Consider the following 26,122-nt stretch of genomic DNA (forward strand, 5'->3'; position numbering starts at 1 on the left):
TTTTGAGGAACTAACTAAACAATACAAATGTTTAGTATATCCATCTAGACATGGTTCCTTGTAATTTTCTTCCAGGATTTTGTGCAGTATGTTTTAGAAATGCACAACTACAAAAAATAAAAAATAATGGATACTGCAGTCATATTTATCTGAGTTAAGCATGTGTTTGTCTTTTTTATTTTTTTCCATTTTTGACTGCCCCGCAGCTTATGGAGTTCCCAGACCAGGGATCAGATTCATTAGATCTGAGCCGCAGTTACAACCGATGCCTCAGCTGAGGCAACAGCGGATCATTTAACCTACTGTGTAGGGCCAGGGATCAAACCTGCATCCTGGTGCTACAGAGATGCTGCCAATCCTGATTCCATTGAGCCAGAGCAAGAACGCCTATCTTTTTTAAATTGACAGTTAAAATTTGATTTGCTTTAAGAAGTGGCTTTTTAACAAGAAATCAATTTTCCATAGTCCCTTAAGACCTACCTCTGTTTCCATGAAGTATAAATACACTTATCATGCCTCTTCCAGTAGCATAAAGATATAATAGCCAAAATCCCTTTGGAAGAGCAGAATGGGAGACATGCTTAACCAGTGATTTTCTTTTGAAGCAATAGAGTAGACTAAGCATGAACTTTGGAATCAAGATTTGGGTTAAAAATTGCTCTTTTCGGAGTTCCCGTCGTGACGCAGTGGTTAACGAATCTGACTAGGAACCATGAGGTTGCGGGTTCAGTCCCTGACCTTGCTCAGTGGGTTGAGGATCTGGTGTTGCTGTGAGCTGTAGGTGTGGGTTTCAGATGCGGCTCGGATCTCATGTTGCTGTGGCTCTGGTGTAGGCTGGTGGCTACAGCTCCGACTGGACCCCTAGCCTGGGAGCCTCCATGTGCCGTGGGAGTGGCTCTAGAAAAGGCAAAAAGACCAAAAAAAAAAAAAAAATTTTCTCTTTTCCCATTTTCATGTATACACTTATACAAGTTACATACCTTTACCAAATTTCATTTTTAACAAAGAAAAAGAAAAATGAGAAGAGTAATGCCTACCTTGCAGGGTTGTGAGGAAGTTTGAATGAGATAATGAATATAAAATGACTTTTACAGAGCCTGACTATTACAGAGCCTGACACATAACCTTCCCTTCCTCAGCTAGTTGTCTCAATGGCTCCCTCATGCTCAGGACATGGCATTAGAATATTTGTGTATGTGTCTTTAGTCTAAAGCACAGAGTAAGCAAACCTATTAAAAGTATGTAAGTTGTGAATTCCGAAGAAGTTGTGTAAAAATTAATTTTGGTAAAGTTAAATTTGGTAAAATCTTAAATATAATGAGGCATGATTATATTTTGTGAAAACACAAATTATACATGTTATATTTGCATTAAACAGCTGCTTGTTTCATTCAAAATATTAGGCCAAATATCCTAATGAATTTCAAATACCTTTCACATATGATCTCTTCTTTCTCCAGTGATTTGGTTATTCATTCAACAAATATTTACTGACCACCAGCTATGTGCCAGCTATTATGCTGGATGCTGGAGGAAAAGAGATTATAACTAAAGCAGCCAGAATCCTTGCTATCACAGAATTATGTCTAAGTAATACAGACATACATTAAATAAATATCACAAATTCTGCATCCAAAATAAGTGATGACACTTCAGTTATTCAGAAGTGTAATATTCATGAGAACAGTTGTTTTAAAAGCTCATTCAAATATCTGCCAAATATTATTCCATTCCATTTTTAATTGATGTTATCTACTTCCATGATGTGTTTAAATGCTTTTTAGGAAGACAGCTGTGTCTCCTCTGATGAAGAAAAGCATTCAACATTTATTTAGACCCTTGAAAAAGTGTTTCTCCAGCATAAAAAGAATCTACTAAAATTATGCAACTGAGTTATGTAGTATAAAATATAGATAATCAAATTTTTCCATTAAGTAGCCACTTAAAGGTAAAAATATATTCCAAAACTCTTTAAATGCTAAACATTAAGTCACTGGTTGTCCTTCCCTCTATACTTTTCTTCATGATTGGAAGCTGACAAGTAAAGAACCAAACATACTTGTTATGATTTCAATGTCTTTTTGAACTTCTTCCTCGCCTTTCTTTTTTTGTCTTTTTAGGGCTGCACTGGTGGCATATGGAAGTTCCCAGGCTAGGGGTTGAATCACAGCTGCAGCTGCTGGTCTACACCACAGCCACAGCAACATCAGATCCAAGCCACGTCTGTGACCTATGTCACAGTTCCTGGCAACACTGGATCCTTAACCCACTGAGTGAGGCCAGGGATCAAACCCTCGTCCTCATGGATACTAGTCACATTCGTTACTGCAGAGCCATGATAGGAACTGCCTTCCTCTTTCACTTTCCTTCCTTCTAAAGCCTCATTTGTTAGAGTCCTGCAGCTACATATTAGTGGTATGAGTGAATGATATGATCTTCGCTGCACACAAATTATTGCCAAGGACGCCATCTTACTGTGAATGGAACCTTGGCTTCTCATGCTGAGTATTGGAAATAGTCTTCAGCTTAGTCATAGGCCTTGAAAGAAAAATGAGCCATATGTTTCCATTATGATGGCCTGTCTCTGAAAAGAAATGTGCAAACAACCTTATATATTTTTACTAAGCTCTCGATTAGTTTAATTTAGAATTTGAATGTGCTTTCGAGCTGAGATGTCATAAAACTGAAAGGAGCATGTCGAGGGCCATGGAAATGCAGCCCTGATTATATCTCATTGCGATCTTTGATGGCATTGTCCAGAGCATCTTCAGAGAAGACATCTGAGAAAGTGAAAGGACTTAACTGTGATATAATTAAAGTGAAATATTTTTGTGTAATTTGCCTTTCAACTTGTCATTTATGGTGATGAGCTTCAGTAACTTTATGCATTGTAGCTAACCACCATTTAGATGTCTAAGAAAATTAGCTTTTACATATTAATAACCTATAATAAGGCCTTAAAGGCATAAATTAATGAATTCTGGGCCCAGCATGCTCCATCCACCATCTGATTGAGCCTTTTCAAATCTAAACATGAGGAGCTTATTATTTTAACAGCAAATAATCAGAGAAAGAGGAAGATGCTTAATGAATACTTTCTGACTTTGTAAAGATTTCGTATAAACTGTTAGTATTTTAAGGGAAATTATTTTAAAGATACAGATTGGTGATAATCTTTATTTTAGAAGGAAGATAAATGGGAGGATTCAAAAAATTAGATAAATTCAGCGTGGAAAACAATAATCAGGAAAGTCTGGGACAGGAGCTGTGCAGTGGGAGGTTGGGGAGAGAGACCAGAAATTAAGAGAATTTCACATGCATTTCCAAACTCTATGGTGCTGGGTGAACTCAAAGCCTCATCATCTTCTAGCTAGTAAAAATTAAATGTATAAAAATAAAATTATAACATTGCTCTGATAAAAATATAAAAGTATGTTTTTGTCAGTTTTGAAGGAGTGTCCTTTTACCTGAATTTTAAATTGTTAAAAAATTAATATGTAATTTTGACTATAATTGGTTTCCATATATAGAACCATTAAATTTTATGTCACAATAGCTGGAAGTTTTCAGAAACTAAGCTTTAATTAAAAACTAATAATGAACTCATGCACAGTTAAAAGGGAGAGGAGGATATACATAAAGTTCAAAAGTAAGTTGTCTAGACTCACTAGAGAAATGAAAACTTTTAAATACCCAAGTCACATCAGCAACCAGAAAGTGAATTTTTTTTGGCTTCCAGCCAGTCATTGTACCCTCTCCTAGTCTATCTTCTTTATTTACGTGGGTATGATTTTTATGATGTTGAGCTGTGTTGCCTCTATGACCACTTTCTGGAGAGTTTTTATCATGAATGGGTGTTGAATTTTATCAAAAGCTTTTTCTGCATCTACTGATATGATCATATGGTTTTAATTCTTCAGTTTGTTAATGTGGTATATCACACTGATTGACTTGTGGATACTGAAAAATTCTTGCATCTCTGACATAAATCCCACTTGATCATGGTGTATAATCCTTTTACTATATTGTTGGAGTCAGTTTCCTAAAATTTTGTTGAGGATTTTTGCATCTATGTTTATCAGTGTTATTGGCCTGTAATTTTCTTATTTTGTGATATTTTTCTAGTTTTGCTATCAGAGTAGTCTCATTGAATGAGTTTGAAAGTGTTCCTTCCTCTGCAGTTTTTTGGAATAGTTTCAGAAGGATGGGTGTTAACTCTTCTCTAAATGTTTGGTGAAATTCACCTATGAAGCCATCTGTTCCTGGACTTTTGCTTGTTGGGAATTTTTAAATTACTAACTAAATTTTGGTATCACTATTTGTTCTGTTGGTATTTTTGATTTCTTCCTGGTTGATTTCTTTCCAGTCTTGGGAGATAGTAACTTTCCAAGAATTTGTCCATTTCTTCTAGGTTGTCCACTTTATGAGTGTATAGTTGCTCATAGTAGTCTAGTAATCATTTGTATTTCTATGGTATCTTTAACTTCCTTTTAATTTCTGATTTTATTGATTTGGGCTTTATCCCTTTTTTTTCTAGATGAGTCTGGCTAAAGGTTTATCAATTTTGTTTATCTTTTCAAAGAACAAGCTCAAACTATTACTTCTTTAGTCTCTATTTCATTTATGTTTGCTCTGACATTTATAATTTCTTTCCTTCTACTAAGTTTGGGTTTCATTTGTTCTTATTTCTCTAGTTTCTTTAGGTGTAAATTTAGGTTGTTTATTTGAGATTTTTCTTATTTCCAAAGGTAATCTTGTAACATATATATTTTAGACATTTTATAGGTAAAACCATCAAGATTTGATCAATATGGAGAGAAAAAGTATAAAAATCAAGGATATTCTGGTAAATGGCCATGCTTTTAACTTGTATTGGGGAAAACAGATAACAGATTCTGGGGGAAAAATTAAATTATTCTGTTTTGGCCCAGCTGGATTTTAAGTGCCAAATAGACAATTGAAGGGAGATGTCATACATTAATATTTGAGTCTTTAAGTTCATCAGAAAGCACAAAACAAATGATATTGACCAGGGAAATATTGGCACAAGGATGATATTTGAAATCATAGAAATAAATGTGATTACCTAAAGAAAAAATATAGAAAAAGTGCTCTGCCATTATTTGAAGACAGGTTTTTGTGTCCATTATATCTCAGTAAAGCTGGGGGTGTGGGAAAGGCAAGGAAAGAAAAGAAAGGAAAAGAAAGGAAAGGAGATACAAGCAAGAAAACTGAGAACAAGCATTCAGATAAGAGGAAATCTAAGTGTGCTGTTAGGTAAGCCGAGAGAAGGATGTAATAAAAAACCTAGGAAAGTGTGCTGTTAGGTCGGCTGAGAGAAAATGTTTCAAGAAGGAGAGTAATAACTCCTAGACACTAGCTTCTCTTTATTATTCTTTTGGTTATCATTCTTGCGCTGTGCCTGAAGAAAATCACGAATTTCTAAATTGCTGCCACTTTCAACTCATATTTTCAGATTTTGCTTTTTTGTCAGTATTTATTTAATAATAATATCATTTCGTCACTCATTCAATAAAGTTTTATAGGACAGCTACCATGTGCCAAGTACTGTGTTACATGTGTTGTGCTGGATACCGTTGTAGATAAAATGGTCCTGGTTCTTTATCATCATGGAATTTATATGTTTTTATGTGTTCTTTGTTAGTTCCCTCTCCTACCCTCTGCAGCCATTTGTAATGTGTGCCACTTTCAAACACCCTTATCACATCTCACTGACACAACCTTGATTTTTATATTAATGCAACTAGAAAACGATCAGCCCAGATACATCTTATCCAATCTTTCTATCTGTGAAATTTATGGAATTAGGTACCCTTTACATATTTCCTCATCTCATTCAAGGCCAACCTTATATCCACCTCTGACTGCAGCCATCCTGTTTTTCTGGGGACTTCCTTATTATTGCACTCTTTCTCTTTTGTATTCAGTCTCCCTCTCTGCTGGCTCTATTTCCTCAGCCTATAATCATATTCAAATATCTCCTATCCATCCCTAAATCCTCCCCCCCAAAAAGGATACACACACACACACACACACACACACACACACACACACACACACACACACACACACATATACATACACACACACTCTGTAAAGTCATATTCCTTTGAAGATGAATATGAATTCAGCATTACATCATTAATGGAGACAACATTTTATTGGTATCTAATCCAGTGTTTCTGGAATAATGAACCTGAAACTGTATTAATAGAAAGTCACCATCACATTGCTAATTATCTACTAAAAATTTCCTGACTCGATCAGGAGTTACTGAATAAGAAACGATGCCTCTCCTACAGCAACAAGAATCTCATCTACTCCATGACCCAAACAGCATTCTCTCTCTTCTCCTTTGTGAACCCCAATTCAGGAGGCTCCTAGAAAGTTGAGGTTCCCAGTTATGCGTCCAACCCACTACAATCAGGGGGCATGGGCCAGCCCGCACTGCCTGCCCACAAAGCCCAAAGAGGGCAGATTGTGTCCTCCACTTCCCTGGCACCTGACCATCTCCCATTATAGGCAACGGTGAGATAGTTGTGATTTCTGCTGCTGTCCATCACCTTCATACCTCAGTCCCTGTCTAATTGGGGTTTTATGGTACAGTATCTCTATAGAACATATTTTCAAAGTGCATGGAGTTTTGAACGCTCTGGTTGTAGTTTTATTGTATTTTAAATACGTAATAACAAGATGCCATATGATGACTCCATCTTCTCACCACTTTATATATTCAAGCAATCATTGTAAATTTGTTCTCCTAATATTTTAATGTAACATTTGTCCCTGAGGTAGGTTAAATGTGATTTTAATCAGAAAGAGAAGTGCTTACCGAGATATCAGTAAGATACTTCTTTTTTTCAGAGGTCCTCTAGATGATCCAGCATATGCTTACAGTACTTCTGAATAACCATTAAGTTGTTAATGGCAACATTACAAAGTCTCACAGACAACTCATAGACCTTTAAAAATAAATCCTCAGGAGTTCCCGTCGTGGCTCAGCGGAAGTGAATCTGACTAGCATCCGTGAGGACCCAGATTTGATTCCTGGCCTTGCTCAGTGGGTTAAAGATCTGGTATTGCCGTGTGCTGTGGTGTAGGTCACAGATGCAGCTCAGATCTGGTGTTGCTGTGGCTGTGGTGTAGATTGGTGGCTACAGCCCTGATTTGACCCCTAGCCTGGGAACCTCCATATGCCACACCTGTGGCCCTAAAAAAGCCAAAATAAATAAATAATAAATAAATCCTCAAATGAAAATTTGCAAAATTTTTATCTATATCATTTTGTACTTTTGATCTTTTACTCCTTGAAACATTGTACTTCTTTCATCTGTCAGTTCTGATAATGTCTGCTATAACCTGAAAATGAGTTGTTTCTCACTTCTATCCTCAGACAAAAGTTTCACTTCACATTCTTCCTGAAGCAACTCACATTGACTTTGACACTTACTTCCATATCTATATATTTAACCCTTTCGTTTTGCTCAAACTCATATTTTTATATGCAACTACTTGCTAGGCAACTGACACCTTGAATTCAAAATCTCCAAAATGGAATCTATTGTCTTTGATGTAAAACTGCTCTCCTTCCACAGAATCCAAGCAAAATCCAAGCTATGCAATCCATCAAAGGTGATTCAAAGGTGATATCACTACTATTTCCTTATTCACCTAAGGTAGAACCAAAAGTCATCCTTCAGTCTGTCTTCCTTGACTTCCTTCTTCCTCATCCTCTTCATCCAATAATTTATTAGATTCTGCCTAAGTCCTAAATATTTCCCAAATATGACCTCTATCCTTTTGCCTGCAACAATGACTCTAGCTTTATTCCCTGTTTATCTTTTTCTTGGCCTGCTACAATAACCTGCTTATTGGTTTCTATGTCTTTACTCAACTGTTCTTCAAACCTTACTTCCACAGACAGATGTTTCCTCCAGGCAGCCTTCTCTGTGTCCTCCGGACTCCAGGCAGCCTTCTCTGTGTCCTCCGGACTCCTCTGTGCTTCCTCATTCCCTCTACCAATTCCTTATTGCATTAACCATGCTGAATTATCAATTTGTATCTCTGTTTCTCTTCCAGAGTGTGAACTTCTTCTCAGTTGCAATACCCTATTCACTGTACTTTTTTAGAAGTGTTTAACACAATGACTAAGCAGAATGTAAGCATTTGTTGAATGAAACAATGAGTGGTAGTGTTAAAGCTATCCTTTTGGCGGTGCATTCTTTCTGCTACAAATGGAGGAAACACTAATTAATGCTTTTTACAAACCTTTATACGGTTTATTCAAACAAACAGTTATGTTTATGTTGAAAAATAGATAGTTTAGTAATCCACATTCAAATATCTAAAAGGCTGCGTTGTAACCATAAATATCTGAAGTGGCATGGTAGTGGTTTGGTGGCAGATTACCGAGGAATGTGCACTCAACCATAAAGCATTTCATGTTCAGTTGGAAAAAAAAATTAGGGACAAATAAATCGCATATTCTCTTGATCCATCAGGTCAGGTTGGTGATCCTCACTACAGATGTACTATAACAACTCATAACTTCTGTTATCTTAGCTCAGAAAATGGCAACTCCTAGACAAATGTATCCTACACATTATCTTCAAATTGGCTAGTATAAAAGATAACTTAGAGAGTTTTAGTATTTTTTTCTTTTCTGTTCTGCTTTCTTCCCATTTCCCAGACTCAGTGTGATCACATGCCACACATTGCAATTTCAGCTTTTTCCTAATGTTTCTAGTTCTTATTGATTTCTTCATTGTGACATATTTTCCACCTGCAGGCTCTGATCATATTTCTGTTTCTATAGATACAGTGAATTTCAAAAAAGAAATAAGTATAAGATTTTTACAAGAAAAACAATTAAATATTTTTTCTGTACTCTAACTGGGTATATATCTGAGGAAGATGCAAACACTAATTCAAAAAGATATGTGCACCCCAGTGTACATGCAGCATTGTATCCCTTAATGCAGGTTTGTATCCTTGAAAGTGTAATTAGAAAAGTCACCCAAGTTTGAATCAGTTATGTGAAAAGAGTGATCAAAATATGACTAGGCAAGAATCTTGAGAAGAATTTTTTTTCTCTTTTTGAATTTGCCTTCTTGTCCTTGCAACAACTGGGAGTGTGGAAGAGAAAGACAAAGTGAGGTTGGGCACCTCAGGTTCTTTTACTTCAGGAAGACTTGATTCTCTTGGGCTTGGGAATTGCTTTGTCTTAGCTTTATGACAACTTAAAAGCTACACAGCTGGCCACAATTCCACTGAACTTCTAGAACACCCCAATGGTGACTTTCCAGATAGTAGAACATGTCTTTTCAAACATGATTCAGGAGAACTCTAAGGTTGTCATAAAAAACAAAACTGCCATCACACACACACACACACACACACACAAAAGTAACAATTTAGGATAAGAAACAAATGCAGTCCAATTCAAAACAGAAAAGATAAATTCATGTAACTTAAGAAGGTAGCACTGGGAACTCTATCTAGTCACTTATGATGAAACACGTAATGTGAGGAAAAAGAATGTATACATTTATGTATAACTGGGTCACCATGCTGTACAGTAGGAAAAATATATATGTCAATAAATGATAAAAAATTAAAATTTAATTTAAAAAAAGAAGGATGACACATGGTAATTGAAATGCCTCTCCAATTAATCAGAAATTTTGAGAGTTTATTATTACATTTTCTCATGTAAGAAAAAATACAAAGAAAAATTTGGATTTGCCACACTCGAAAGTTCCTAGCATGGGATTTGTAACATTCTCATGGAATGCCATATGTTACTTCATTTTGGTCAAATTTCCCTTTATTTCAAGTTGGATTTTTGAGAAAATCCCTTGTTATTCATTGCAGCGCTTGAATATGAGCTCAATAATTCACTAATTGATTATGCAACTAATTGTACACTTCGCTTTTACTCTTTCTTTAACTTATATTCCTGACTTATCAATTACTCAGAATTCTCTTTGGTGTCATAGACTGTAGATGTGAGTCAAAAATTTTAGAGTGAGCTAATAGTTTGTGTTTTTCTTCTTTTGTTTCAGTCTGCTCCCAGTATTCTAGAGGAGTATTTGCCATTTTTGGACTCTATGATAAGAGGTCAGTACATACTTTGACCTCATTCTGCAGCGCCTTACACATCTCCCTCATCACACCAAGTTTCCCTACCGAGGGGGAGAGCCAGTTTGTGCTGCAACTAAGGCCTTCCTTACGAGGAGCACTCTTGAGTCTACTAGATCACTATGAGTGGAACTGTTTTGTCTTCCTGTATGACACAGACAGAGGTAAGTTGCAATTCCACATCTACATAAATAAAACTCAAATTTTCAATTTGAAATGGCTTTGTATCACTTATGTGATTTAGCAAAATATTTTGGTCCTTAATATGGCTAAAATCAGAAAATGATGGAGGTATAGTCTCAGTATTTTTATCTTGAACTCTGGGGAAGTTTCTTTGATTAAATGAGCATCAAAATCACAGGGTTACTTATGAGGAAAACATGCTATGTTACCTTAGTTGAAATTAAAATGGATAATTTTTTTCAATTTCCATGATGATATTTCACAACTGTAAAATAAGTATGTGTTTTAACTCAAATGCAAATGATTTCATGTTTGGAACATCTTAAAATAGTAGCCACTTGAGCCATAGTGTTGAATTTGAAGTGCAGGACATTAAATGAGAAATTGAAGGGTTATAAAAATAAAGATTTGGTAGTAAGGCTTCTGCTTTCTGGCAACCTTTTACTTTACCTATCAGTCTATAAAAATTAATAAGTGATACCTATGATCCATGTGTTGGAGAAACAAAATAAACTACCAATAAATTATTAGCAATCCGTACAATTTTGTACAGTGTTGATATACTTTGACTTTTGGTTGGAGACATAAGGACTTCTAATTTTTTTTCAATTCTGTTTTTTGTTTAGTGACTAGAATCATAGCAACATATTATATTTCAAAATAAACATCAGGGAGTCACTTGTGAGGTCATATAAGATGTCACACCAGTGGTAGTCTTAGTACCTTACTAATATTGGCACTTTTTTTTGCTTTTTAAAGGCTGCACTCACAGCATATGGAGGTTCCCAGGCTAGGGGTCAAATTGGAGCTACAGCTGCCAGCCTACACCATAGCCACAGCAATTGCCGGATCCTTAACCTACTGAGCAAGGCCAAGGATTGAACCCACAACCTCGTGGTTCCTAGTTGGATTCATTTCCGCTGTGCCACAATGAGAACTCCTGGCATTCTTGACAAACTTACCTTTTAGAAACAAACTCAGAACATTTAATATCATCAGTATATTTCCTGCATGGTTGTGGCATACTCTAATTCTCATTTGGAATTTGGAAACTGCTCATCGTATCTCATGATATTTTCCAATAGCTAACAATCCAAAACATCCTAGAGAATGTATTACAGATTAGAAAAAACTACCGCTCTGTTTATTTGTAACTTTTGGAAAAATTGTTAAACAAGAGGACACTGAAAATGAATCATAACCACATCATTGTTAGCATAGGGAACAACAAGAAGACTTGTTCATTGTTGGGGGAAATGGTATAGACACTTTGGAAGATAATCTGGCAGCTTCTTACAAAACTAAACTTACTCTAATATGTGTATGTGTATATATATATGTAATGTATTTGTATATTATAGCAATCATACTCATTGATATTTACACAAACCACATAAAAACCTTCACATAGATGTTTATAACAGCATTCCTTCACGCAGATGTTTACAACAGCTTTATTCTTAATAGCCAAAACTTGGAAGCAACCAGGATGTCCTTTAATGGAATATTATTCAGATCTGAAAAGAAATGAGCTATTGAGACATGAAAAGACATGGAGGAAACTTAAACGCATATTACTAAGTGAAAGAAGTCATTCTGAAAAGGTGACATACTATATGACATTCTTGAAAGGGCCAAACTATAGAGACAATAAAAAGATCACTGGTTGCCAGGCATTAAGGAGGAAGGAGGGATGTATAGTTGGAGCACAAAGGATTTTTAGATCAGTAAAACTGCTCCATGTAATATTATAATGGTAGATACATGTCTTTATACATTTGTCCAAACCCACAGAATGTGCCACACCGAGTGTGAACTCTAGAGTAAACTAGGACTTGGTGTGATAATGATGTACCAGTGTAGGTTCATTAATTGTAAAATAGGTGTCAAGTGCAAAAAAATTACACTTCGATAAAATTGATTTTAAGTGTTTAAAAAAATCAAATTATTATCTATTATAGTAACCCAAACCAACTTCAAAATATAAGACTTTATTCCAAGTGGTAATTGCATGAATGAAAAATAGCATGTCAGGAAAATGGTCATTTCTTTATGTTCAGATGGCTCACTCTGCCATGATACTACCTGTCTTCTCAATATTCTGGGTCTTACTCAAGTACTTGCAAAGGACAAGAATAATTTTCTCCTCTGAAATTATTGTGCTTATTTTATGAGGTTATGATCACAAGCCAAATTTATCTCCTCTTAGATACAGTGTTTAAAATTATGTATCACTATCACCAACTGAGGTATGAACCTCAGTTAAGAAAGTATGGTTAACTTCTATCATAAACATAGTTGGCTAAGAGTCATCCATGTTTTCACATCATGAAGAATTAAAAGAATGCACATCAACATTAAAGATCAGAATTTTTTAAAATAATGCACAGGAGTTCCCATTGTGGTGCAGCAGAAACAAATCCAACTAGGAACCATGAAGTTGCAGGTTTGATCCCTGGCATCACTCAGTGGGTTAAAGACCCAGCATTGCCATGAGCTGTGGTGTAGGTCGCAGACGTGGCTCAAATCTGGCGTTGCTGTGCTGTTGCATAAGCCATCAGCTGTAGCTCCAGTTAGACCCCTAGCCTGGGAACCTCCATATGCCATGGGTGCAGCCCTAAAAAGCAAAAAATAATAAAATAAAATAAAATAAAATAAAATAAAATAATGCACAAAACCAAGTGTAAAGAAGTAAGATAGAATTTTAGTATTTTTCTCTAAATCTTCTACTGGCATTCTGAACTGCTCATCTAAATATTTTTCCTGTTATAAGCAACTACCTCTTATGACCCTGAATTTCTCTATGAACTTGAGTGGAACAAAACTTGCTAATGCCTCATAAATTCTTACTTTGGAATAAGTTATTCCATTGTTCTAGAAATTTTAGTCACTGTATATAGTGATCTTTTAAAATACAAGAGCTTCACTCTGTTACAACTTAAAATAGTATTCTTATGTCAAATTGCAATAATGAAAGGAATGATATTTCCTCTGATATAAAAACTGTGTTCTAGTCCTGGTCTGCTATTGATGAACTGTGTGAACATGGATAAATTTTTGTCTACCCAAGAAGAAGGAAGGAAGAAAGAGAGGGAGGGATGGAGAGACAAAAGAAAGGAGGGAGGGAGGGAGGGAGGAAAGTTGAACTGCATTTTTTAAAGGAATATTCAACTGTCTTTAAGATTTCTTGATATTTTATATTTCAAATATTCTATTCCTTCCCTACAAATGGTTGGTGGAAAAAAAAACATAGTAGGTGGCATAAGCAATCTTTTTACTAGCAGGTGACGGTTTCTGTTCGTTTGACTGACTCTCAAAAGAGAAAAAAAAATGTTCATTTATTTATTCATTTATTGTATCCATTTAGAATTCAATAAAACTTTTATTGTTCAGTTTTCATCAGGTACGTTGGTAAATATTAATAATGCAATAATGACCAAGAGTACTGAAAATAAATTAACTCTCTTGCCATGACTTCATTAGGAAATAGTACACAACACTCTACTTGATAACTAGAAACTTGCCTTTGGTACATGGCCTGATGTTTTTACAATTTTAATTTGGAGCATAAGTATTTTCCAAGAGTTGCCTTGTGGTGCAGTGGGTTAAGGATCCAGTGTTGTCACTGCAGCAGCTCAGGTCACTACTATGACATAGGTTTGACCCCTGGCCCAGGAACTTTCACATGCTGTATGTATAGTCAAAAACAAAGATTGTCTTTTAGGAAAAATGATTATAAGACATCATTTAAATACCAATTTTGATAGGGTTTTTGAGTTAATAAACATGAAGCTATTGAGTATTTAAAATGTGGCTTGTACACATACCTGAGGAACTGAATTTTAAATTTAGTTTAATTTTAATTTTAATTGATTTTTTAAATAACTAATTTGCCTAATAGCTACTATATTAGACAACACAGCATACCTAACCACTGAGCTCATTTGCAATAATATATTTTATTTTGAGTGACATTTCAAAATCTCTTCTTAATTCATATTTTACTATATAAGAAAAGAACTTAGAGAACATCCTGTGCATAATCTTTTTTATAGTAATTTTCACATTGCATTGTATATATATATATATCTTTTCTTCCCTTAGAAATGTAAGCCCTTCTCCAGTTATTATTGTATCTTTTTACATTTATACATTTTATGTAGGCATACTATAAATATGAAGCAAACTAACAAATTAAGCAAATGAAGTCATTGACAATAGGTATCAAGTAATTTTCGAGCTCTAGTAATTAATCATGTGATTCATTTTCTACTAATGGTACCACATTTTAATGGACTAATTCATGGAGTAGTCAAAATGAAAGTTTCTCCTGTAAGAATGGAACTTGAATGCAGTTTTATTATGAAGAAATGTGGATCAGATTGAAAACTATCATCCTTGATTTAGACATATTAAGTCAAATATTTTTAAATTTTTTATTTTTTTAATTTTAAAATACTCGATATTTTTGGTAATGTAAAATCTTGATTTTTTTTTCAAATTCAATTAATATGTCACTTCCTTGAGTGAAAAAAATGACCTTAATTTAAATATTTATAGGTAGTGGTTATTTTCCCATTTGAAATAAATCTTTTGGAAACAGTGTATTTTTTATCTCTATTGCCCAGGATTTTAAGTATTTATGATGTGTTAAGTCCATTTCTTACACCACTAGTAACAAAGTGAATTTATGATCGAGAGAGATGAAGAGACATAAACCTAACATTTTTTAAATTCTAATTCTTATAATTCAGTATTTTTCACAATTTTTATGATGGCCAGAAACTTTGATCTCATGTTCACTCTAAGCAATAACTGACTCTGACCTTTTTTTACTTGATCCTGGTTCTCTTTCTTGCTTAATGCTCAATGTTTTACCCACGTTAGTGCTTTCCAGGCTAATGGTGGTGTTTCCCATTTTGCTAAATATCTTGTTTCCACTATCTTTAATACTATTATAACATTGTATAAATGTTCCTAGGAGAAATATATTTGGCAAAGCATAGAGCATAAAACTTTATTTTGGTTAGTGTTGGCTTGTTTTCTTTGGTCTGTTTTTTTTTTTTTAGCATTTTTTTTTAATTTACAAAAAAATGTTGTGCACATCACATAACGTGTTTTGAGACACCTAGGAAACAGTGTTGTACATGGCATAACATGTACATGCTTCTATCCCATGCTGAAGCTGGAAGAAGTAATAAGAGGCTGGAAAGAAATATGTTTGTGTGGTGATGGGAGGGGTCTTTCTGTTTTATTTCTGGTTTGAGAGTTTTATTGCATACATATCTTTTATTTTTAAAAACTGCCTTAAATCCTTTTGCAAAAAATGTTAAGATCTAAGTAATAGAAGAAAAAAAAAAGGACTCAGTGAAGAGGAAGAGTCATGAGACACTTTTCAGTGACATCTCTTTTACTCCCCCCCAAATAATCCTATATAAATCCAAGAACAGCTCCAATTCTCTTCTCTATTTTTTAAATCATATTTTTTTTTTATTGCTCTTTCCTTCATTCTCTGCCTCCCCTCAGAACCCAGAGTGTGTAGGCAACATGAATGATTTCAGGCACACTGGGAGCCTTAATCTTTCTTTTGTCCATGACCAGTTATGGACTCCTAGGATCCCCTTCAACTCAAATCCATAAATTATATAGAAGGATGACAGAGCAGATAACTCTAAGGAATACAACATGATAACTTGAATTTACACCAAAGTAAAATTACTGACATCTATTCCTTCTTTGAAATCCCTTTCAGATAGGGGTGGGATGGGGAGAACCAGAGGTAACTATACAACCTCTCAACTGGACTTGGAGTGCTTAGAGTCTCCTGACTACAAGCACAATTTGTTTTCTCAATCTCCCCATCTCCAATTCCTAATTACCTGCATATACTGATACTCTGCTAACACACGTCTACTGTTAATTGTGCTATTTAAAATGTTTCTGGACTGTTTTTTCTTATTAAAAACAAAATTAGAAACACAGTGCAAAACAGTGTTAATTGACATAAATTCAGGAGAAGTAGGAATATTTTTTTCTAATCTGATACTATCAAAGAAGGAATGAGCAATTTATCTTTAATTCTTCATAATATTAAGCCCTATTTTTAACTTATTTTCTAAGTTTTTCCTGAAAAAAAAAAAAAATAAAACCCTCACCGAGATGAAGGAGTCCCATTTTTGTAAACCTCCCAAGACAACTCTCAGGTTTATCTATATCTGTAGTGAACCCATTAGGATTTGAACTATATTTTATTGCTCACCCAAATATATTTGCTTGCTGACTTTTATTACATATGGCCAGACTGACAAAGCCTAATATTTGTTCGTTGCTAGTTGCCAAATGTAAGAAAAACCCATTCCAGTACTTAACTGTGTTTTTCAAACATGTGTCACTACCTTCCTGCTGGATCCAGGCCAGTGGGAGGTCAAAGGGAAATACAAGTATAAAAATAATAGTGGATCTTTCTATGGAGATTCTAACTTGTAATTGATGGAGAAATAGTACAGCAACCCCCCTGATGCATGGAGAATATATTTCAAGACCCTCAGTGGATATGTGAAACCATGGATACCAAACCCTTTATATGTTTTGTTTTTCCAGTGATAAAGGTTAATTTATAAATTAGGCACAGGAAGAGATTAATAACAAGACTGAATAAGAAAATAGAAAAATTATAACACTATACTGTAATAAAATTTATGTGAATATGGTCTTTCACTCTGAAAATATCTTATTGTAAAAATATAATACCTTTTCGTCTTAACTAAGCATTTATCACATACTGTGTCCATAACTTTGAAATTTGGGGTGTAGCAACAAAACTAGCACAAATTTCTTCTTCCTTCTTTACACTTTCACAGACAGATTTGTTCTAAAAATGGACTTTAACAACCTCAGCATACTATTTTTTTTCTTTTCTTATTAAATCAAAAACTTTCACCTTTTCACTTAAAGGAAACTCTTTACAGTTTCTCTTTAGCATCCAACTTGCCAGCATCACTGTTCTTGTGCTTTGGGGCCAAAATTAAAATAAGAGTGACCTGAACACATGCATTGTGATATCACAACAGCTGATCCGATAATCAAACTGGCTGCTAAGTGACTAAGGTTCAGGGCAGTTAGACAAAGGGAGGATTGACCTCTCAGGCAGAATTGAGCTGGAACAGCAGGAGATTTCATCACACTACTTGGAAGGGCATGCCATTTCAATTTTATGAATTGTTTATTTCTGTGCTTTTTCATTTAACATTTTTGAACCATGGTTCACTGAGGTTACTGAAACTGTGGAGGGTGAAAATGTGGGTAACAGGAAATCCTATAATCAGAAAGAGACAAGGCAGTCCCTGCTCTTTCAGAGCATCTCCTTTGGTGTCACTGCAATGTTTATCCCTGCCCTTACTAACCCAGATTCCATAGGCTTTAATCACAGTGGGTGAGGAAGGGGAGCAGTGGACTAAAAGGTGAATGAATGGGATGAAGGTGTGCTGATGAGTATGTCTATAAAGAGGGTTATGTGTCTAATCACTTTTCCCTGGGGCGAGGAGGCAGAGAGAAGTACACTCCTATCTGTCACCTTCTACTTTCCCTGGCTATAGAGTGAAAGATTTGAGGGCAAATTCTGGAAGGTATATGCTGAAAGAATGCTGGACTCTAACAAGGAGGATGAATCGGAACAGAACTGCTAAACAAGGGAATTAGCAAAAAACAATGATATGAAGCTAAAGCAAGGGTAGTCAAAGAAGAGGGCAGAGCAAGGAGCAGCAACACAAGCAGTGGGTTGACAGAATGGAGAAATTCTGGGATGAAATACAGAAGCCTAAAGTTGCATTTGTGGTATCAGCAGCTTTTCAGACATTCATTTGAAAGGTTAAAGAGCTGAGTGGGATGGCAGGGAAAATAAGTATGCACCTTCCATGAATATTTGTGCTCGGTCAGTTTGATTGTTACTTAGGCACTAGACACATTGTTGGCTGACTGACAGATCACCTCTCTGGGTGTTCTTCCTTTATCACTTCCTGCCCACTGTCAGTATTTGGTCTCTGAAGAAAAGATAAGAACATATCTAGGGGGGAGAGATTAAGGTGGCAGAGTAGGAGGACATGGAACTCATCTCCTCCCAAGAACAGATCAAAAACACATCTCCCTGTGGAAAAGTTCTCACTGCTAACAAACAAGAGACCAGCAGAAAGACTACTGTATACATGAGGCAGTAAGAAAGATCCAAACAGACTCAGGTAGGAAGGGAAGAGAAACAGTCAGGTCAGGACTTGTTCCCCTGAGAAGGAACACAGAAGAGAAGAGATCCCCCTGGGGAGTGAGCAGTTTGAGCCACATATTGGGCACCTAGACCTGAGACTTAACATGGAGAAGACAAGTCCCCTTGGCTAGTTAGAGGGCCAGTGGAACTAACAAGAGGGCTGTGGCAAGCCTAGACTCCACTCCTGAGGAGTGCACATACAATTGCCTACTCCTGAAATATGGCAGAGAGAATGAATTGAAATTGCACGGGTCACTGCCTGATTTCCCATGACTGCCCCTGCGCATATCCCAGCCTGAGCTGAGCAACTACCCCAGCCCCAGTTGCCTCAAGACACAGCTCCACACTAGAATGAGAGTTGCCACAATCAAGAGGAGAACCCATCTCTGAGGAATAGACAGCTCAGATCCCAAGCTGTGTCTGAGTGGAGCAGCCATGACAGCCATGTGCTACACAGGCAGCACATCAGAAGTGGTCTAGGGTTCTGACTATGGCCAGACCACCATAGCCCATTCCCAGACTAATGCAGAGCACCAAGCACTTCTCTCCTAGGGGCAAGGGCACAGGTGCTGGGAGGTTGAAACACAGACACTTAAAGGGAAAGGAGCCAACCCTCAGGGCTTCTGTTCCAACACCTTATCCCAGATAGGGTAGTAATGGCCACTGAACAGAAGAGAAGCCCCAGCTACACTTGGCTCTGACCTAGCCACCCCCTCTCAAGCCCCACCTCCTTCAAAGGTGATAGCTACCAGTACACAGGGGAAGGAATGTATCTTGTGTTTACGTTAGATCCAGCTCTGACCAGAAGACTATATGAGGACACTCCCACACAAAGACATCCTCCTTCAGGACTGCAATAGGCAGCTGTTTCACCTAATTGCAGAAAGACAAAGTTAAACAGAATGAGAAAACAGAAGAATTTATTTCAATTGAAAGAGCAAGAAAAACCTCTGAAAAAATGACGAATGAAAAAAATAAATAACTGACCAGATAAAGAGTTCAAAGTATTAGTAATAAGAATGCTAACTGAATTAGGGAAAAGAATTAAGGAACACAGTGATAACCTTAAAAGGAAACTAGGAAATATAAAAAGCAATCTGAAATGAACACTGCAATAACTGAAATGAAAAACACACTAAAAGGAATTGATAGCAGACTAGATGACACAGAAGCAAACTTAAGCCATTTGAAAGATACACTAATGGAAATCACCCAATCAGAACAGAAAAAAAAAAAAATTTTTAATGAGAACATTTTAAGGAACCTCTGAGACAACATAAATTGTACTAACATTCACATTCTACAGGCCCCAAAAAGAGAAGAGAGAAGAAAGTTAGAAATGTATTGAGTAAAATTATATCTGAAAATTTCCCAAAGCTAAAGAAGGAAACAGACACCGGGTACAGTAGGCATGAGGGTCCCAAATAAGATGAACCAAAGCAGATCACACCAGGACATAAGATAATTAAAAGTCCAAAGTTAGAGAATTCTAAAAGGCAACAAGAGAAAATGAAGAGGCAACCTCCTTAAGGCTATTGGCTGATTTGTCTGAAGAAACTTTGCAAGCCAGAAGGCAATGGCATTACATAGTCAAAGCCCAGAGAGAGAAAAACCTGTCACCTTGGATATAATATGCAACAAGATTATCATTTAGAATAGAATCTTTCCCTCTAAAATAAGGAATAAGACAAGAATGCCCACTCTCATCCATTTATTTAATATAGTATTGGAAATCCTAGCCACGAGGCTCAGAAAAAGAAATAAAAGGCATCCAGATTGGAAGGAAGGATGTCACTATTTGCAGATGACATGATATTGTGTAGAGAAAACCCTAAAGCCTCTATCAAATAACCATTAGAACTAATAAATGAATTCAGTAAATTCACAATACATAGAAATCTGTTAATTTTCCATACACTAACAATGAACAATGAAAAAGAGATATTACGGAAACAATACCATTGACAATCAAATAAAAAAGAATAAAGTACTTGGGAATAAACTTAACCAAAGAAGTAAAAGACTTATACTTTGGAAAAACACTGATGAAGACATTTGAAAATGATATAAAGAAATGGAAAGATATCCCGTGTTCTTGAATTGGCAGAATTAATATTGTTAAAATGTCCACATTACCCAGAACAATCTACAGACTTAATGCAATCCCTATAAAAATACCCATGATATTTTTCACAGAACTAGAACAAATAATCCTAAAATTTATATGGAACCTGAATTGCCTAAGAAATCTTAATAAAAAGGAACAAAGCTGGAGGTATCATGCTCCCTGACCTCACTATATTACAAAGCACTAGTAAGGAAAGCAGCACGGTACTGTCACAAAAACAGGGATGGAAATTCAGAATTGAAACAAACATTACAAAATAGGACTATGAGAAAAAGAATTCTGATTTTCCCTTATAGTGACTATAGGTCAAAAGACCAGAACAGAGAACACAGAAATAAACCCACACGTGGTCACTTATGGTCAGTTAATCTGCAACAAAGGAGGCAAGAAAATACAATGGAGAAAAGATAATCTCTTCAGTAAGTGGTGCTGTGAAAAGTGGACAGCTACATGTGAAAGAATGAAATTAGAACATTTTCTCATACCACATAGATAAATAAACTCAAATTGTATCAAAGGGGAGAAATCATAAAGTTTCTAGAAGTGTACATAGACAGAACTGTACATAGCAATACTTTTTTGTATCTATCTCTTATGGGGAAATAAAACCAAAAATAAATGGGACCTATAATTATTATTGATTATTATTAATTATTAAGTTTAGTAACTTAAAAGCTTTTGCACAGCAAAGGAAAGCATTGTCAAAATGAAAAGACAACCTATTGAATGGGAGAAAATATTTGCAAATGATATGGTCAATACAGGGTTAATATCCAAAATATATAAACAGCTCATACAACTTAATATAAAAAGAATCTAATTAAAAATGGGCAGAAGACTTGAATAGATATTTTTCCAAAGAACACATACAGATGACCAACACACGCATGAAAAACTGCTAATCATCAGATAGGCAAATTGAAACCATAAGATACTACCTCATACCTGTGAGAATGATTGTCATCAGAAATTCCGCAAACAACAAATGTTGGTGAGGATGTGGAGAAAAGGGAACTGTTGTGGGAATGCACACTGGTGTACCATTATGGAAAACATTATGGAGATTCCTCAAAAAAATAAAAATAGAACCACCATATGATCCAGTAATTCCATTGTTGAATAGATATCTGAAGAAAACAAAATGACTAATCCTAAAAAATACAATGAACTCCAATGTTCATAGCAAATTATTTACAATAACAAAATATGGAAGCAACCTATATGTCCATCAACAGATGAATGGATAAAGAAGATATCTATGCAGATGACATGATACTATACATAGAAAACCCTAAGGACTCAACCCAAAAACTACTTGAACTGATTAATAAATTCAGCAAAGTAGCAGAATATAAGATTAACATTCAGAAGTCAGTTGCATTTCTGTATACCAGCAATGAAATATTAAAAAAGAATACAAAAATATGATACCTTTTAAAATTGCACCTCACAAAATCAAATACCTCGGAATACACCTGACCAAAGAGATAAAGGACCTATATGCCAAGAACTATAAAACTTTAATCAAAGAAATCAAAGAAGATGTAAAGAAATGGAAAGATATTCCATGTTCCTGGATTGGGAAAATCAATATTGTAAAAATGGCCATACTACCTAAAGCAATCTACAGATTCAATGCAATCCCTATCATATTACCCATGACATTTTTCACAGAACTAGAACAAACAATCCAAACATTTATATGGAACAACAAAAGACCCAGAATCGCCAAAGCAATTCTGAGAAACAAAAACAAAGCAGGAGGCATAACTCTCCCAGACTTCCAGAAATACTACAAAGCCACAGTCATCAAAACAGTGTGGTACTGGTATCAAAACAGACAGACAGACCAATGGAACAGAATAGAGAACCCGGAAATAAACCCTGACACCTATGGTCAATTAATCTTGGACAAGGGAGGCAAGAACATCAAATGGGAAAAAGAAAGTCTATTCAGCAAGCATTGCTGGGAAACCTGGACAGCTGCATGCAAAGCAATGAAACTAGAACACACCCTCACACCATGCACAAAAATAAACTCAAAATGGCTGAAAGACTTAAATATATGACAGGACACCATCAAACTCCTAGAAGAAAACATAGGCAAAACACTCTCTGACATCAACATCATGAATATTTTCTCAGGTCAGTCTCCCAAAGCAATAGAAATTAGAGCAAAATAAACCCATGGGACCTCATCAAACTGAAAAGCTTTTGCAAAGCAAAGGAAACCAAAAAGAAAACAAAAAGACGACTTACAGAATGGGAGAAAATAGTTTCAAATGATGCAGCTGACAAGGGCTTAATCTCTAGAATATATAAACGACTTATACAACCCAACAGCAAAAAAGCCAATCAATCAATGGGAAAATGGGCAAAAGACCTGAATAGACATTTCTCCAAAGAAGATATACAGATGGCCAGCAAACGCATGAAAAAATGTTCAACATCGCTGATTATAAGAGAAATGCAAATCAAAACTACCATGAGATACCACCTCACACCAGTCAGAATGGCCAGCATTAATAAATCCACAAATAACAAGTGCTGGAGGGGCTGTGGAGAAAAGGGAACCCTCCTGCACTGTTTGTGGGAATGTAAACTGGTACAGCCACTATGGAGAACAGTTTGGAGATACCTTAGAAATCTATACATAGAACTTCCATATGACCCCGCAATCCCACTCTTGGGCATCTATCCGGACAAAACTCTACTTAAAAGAGACACATGCACCCGCATGTTCATTGCAGCACTATTCACAATAGCCAGGACATGGAAACAACCCAAATGTCCATCAACAGATGATTGGATTCGGAAGAAGTGGTATATATACACAATGGAATACTACTCAGCCATAAAAAAGAACAACATAGTGCCATTTGCAGCAACATGGATGGAACTAGAGAATCTCATACTGAGTGAAATGAGTGAGAAAGACAAAGACAAATACCATATGATATCACTTATAACTGGAATCTAATATCCAGCACAAATGAAATCTCCTCAGAAAAGAAAATCATGGACTTGGAGAAAAGACTTGTGGCTGCCTGATGGGAGGGGGAGGGAGTGGGAGGGATCGGGAGCTTGGGGTTATCAGACACAACTTAGAATAGATTTACAAGGAGATCCTGCTGAGTAGCATTGAGAACTTTGTCTAGATACTCATGTTGCAACAGAACAAAGGATGGGGGGAAAAATGTAATTGTAATGTATACATGTAAGGATAACTTGATCCCCTTGCTGTACAGTGGGAAAATAAAAAAAAAATATCTATTTCTAGATATATACAATGGAATATTACTCATCCATTAAAAAGAATGAAATTTTTCCATTGCAACATGGATGGACATAGAGAGTATGATACTCAGTGAAATAAATCAGACAAAGACAAATACTGTATGTTATCACTTATATGTAGGAAATAAAAAGTGAAACAAACCAATGCATATAACAAAACAGAAACACTCACATATATAGAGAACAAACTAGTGATTACTGGGGGCAGAGAATAAGGACGTGGGGCAGATACAGGTGCAGAGTTAAGAGATACAGCTACTATGTACAAAATAAACAACAAGGATATATGTATGGTACAGCACAAGGAAATACTGTGATTATTTTATAATAACTTTAAATGGAATATAATCTAAAAATATTGAATCACAATGTTACACAATTTTAATATGATAGTATAAATCAGCTCTATTTTAATAAAATATATAAAAAAGTAAAATAAAGTATTAAAAGAACAGATCTGAATCAGACCTTTGCAGGCCCTACTCAATGGAAAGGTGATTATGCCTAGCCCAATGGAAACTTAGAATTTAAACAAATTACAAAATAAGTAATTTGTCCAAAAGAGTTCTGATTTTCCCCCGTGGTGACCATCATAATGCTTTTTCAAAAATACTAATTTTTTTAAAGTTTTGCTCTGATAGAGCCCTGAGCACTTGCTGAACCTGTCAATAGAGATATTCAGCCACATCTGAGGACCAAGGGGCAGGAACACATTCACTGAGAACCCTTAATTTGATGGAATGTCTGTGGGTATAATGTTTTAGCATTACAATGCATAATGTATAGTGTCTTATCTTAAAAGGACAAATTGCATAAGCTTTTTCATGGTTCCAACTTTTCAGTGACTCATAACTTTCTAAAGCAATAAATTTGCAAGTGACTTGCCATATCCTGACATCTTCATTTTTAAAAACATTGCTTATTTGAAGATCTGAGGGAAAAAGTTTTTAGAGTTCTGATTGAACACAATGCCTCAAGATAATTTATATTGTTTCAATTGATTTTCCTTCTATTATAAAAATGGAACAATATGTGCATGCTAATGACAAGGCACAATTAAGATTTAAATCCTTACAGTGTAAAAGATAAAGTTTACTCAGTTGATGTATTTGTATAGTTTATTCAACATATTGTTGCAACAAATATGATATCAGGAATATGGAAGCAGTAACTTACTACTTGAAGCAATGAAAAAGTGTTCCTAGGTATGAATTCCCTAGTTTAAGCTGTGACAGCCCTGTCATTTTTTAGCATGTTTAGATAGAAATAGTTCCAGAATTATTTCAGTTCTATAGTCCAGATTTTGTCAGTGGAGGACAGTCATAAGTCCACAATAGTAAGTGCCGGAATTCAAATTCCAGCTGCTCTACTTATTATGTGTTCCTTGACACAACTAGATCTCAGTTTTCTATTCGGGGAGATGATAGTAGTGGTAGTAGTATCCTAATACCTTAATAATCTGTGCTTAAATACCAATAAATGTTTATCAGTTTAATATTATTAACCACAAATTAAAGATGTTTGGTTAATATTTCACATAATATGAAATAAAATTTAATTATAAGATACTTTATGATATATAAACCTTCATAATACATGCAGATTGAAGCTTAAATTTTGCTTTCTTATTTTTCCTTTCCTTTGTAGACTTTCTCTTAACTTTTCCTAAAATACTGTTATTCCCCCTTGGAGTCTATCCTCAGCCACTTTGCCTTTGTAGTTTGTTTAAATCCAAAGCTGCATATGTCCTATCCCTGATTAGAATTTATTTCATGACTTTTCATTACTCTTCATATAAAGTCCAAATTCCTTAAATGATACTCTACAATCTGTCTCTTGATTGCTTCTCCCAGAACACTTCATAGTCCACTTCCCATGAAAAAGCAATCCCCAGTGAAAGTGCCCTTTCTAAAGATGTTGAGCCCTAAGTTCTTTCACTTGCCTTGACAGCTTTGCAAATGCCATTTCCTCAAACATTTATTGCACATCCCTGTTTTCTGCAGTAACTCATTCATTTTCAGGTCTGAGCATAATTTCCTTCAAGCAGTCTTTTTCTACACATTTATGCTTGAGTGAGTTAACCCTCTTACATATGC

General features: G+C 35.5%; 1 protein-coding gene across 14 annotated transcripts in view; it reads left to right on the forward strand.

The window, feature by feature from the left end:
* Nucleotides 1–26,122, forward strand: part of GRIA4 (glutamate ionotropic receptor AMPA type subunit 4) — a 361,930-nt gene that overhangs the window by 106,111 nt on the left and 229,697 nt on the right. For all 14 annotated transcript variants that reach the window (XR_002335616.1, XM_021062721.1, XM_003129821.5 and 11 more), the window contains one exon: nucleotides 10,086–10,325. Coding sequence is in view for 13 of the 14 variants with exons in the window: in XM_021062721.1 (XP_020918380.1) it covers nucleotides 10,086–10,325 (240 nt within the window). In the remaining variant the exon portion in view is untranslated. The remainder of the gene's footprint in view (nucleotides 1–10,085; nucleotides 10,326–26,122) is intronic.

This window comes from Sus scrofa, chromosome 9 (assembly GCF_000003025.6).
Source record: "Sus scrofa isolate TJ Tabasco breed Duroc chromosome 9, Sscrofa11.1, whole genome shotgun sequence".
NCBI lineage: Eukaryota > Metazoa > Chordata > Mammalia > Artiodactyla > Suidae > Sus > Sus scrofa.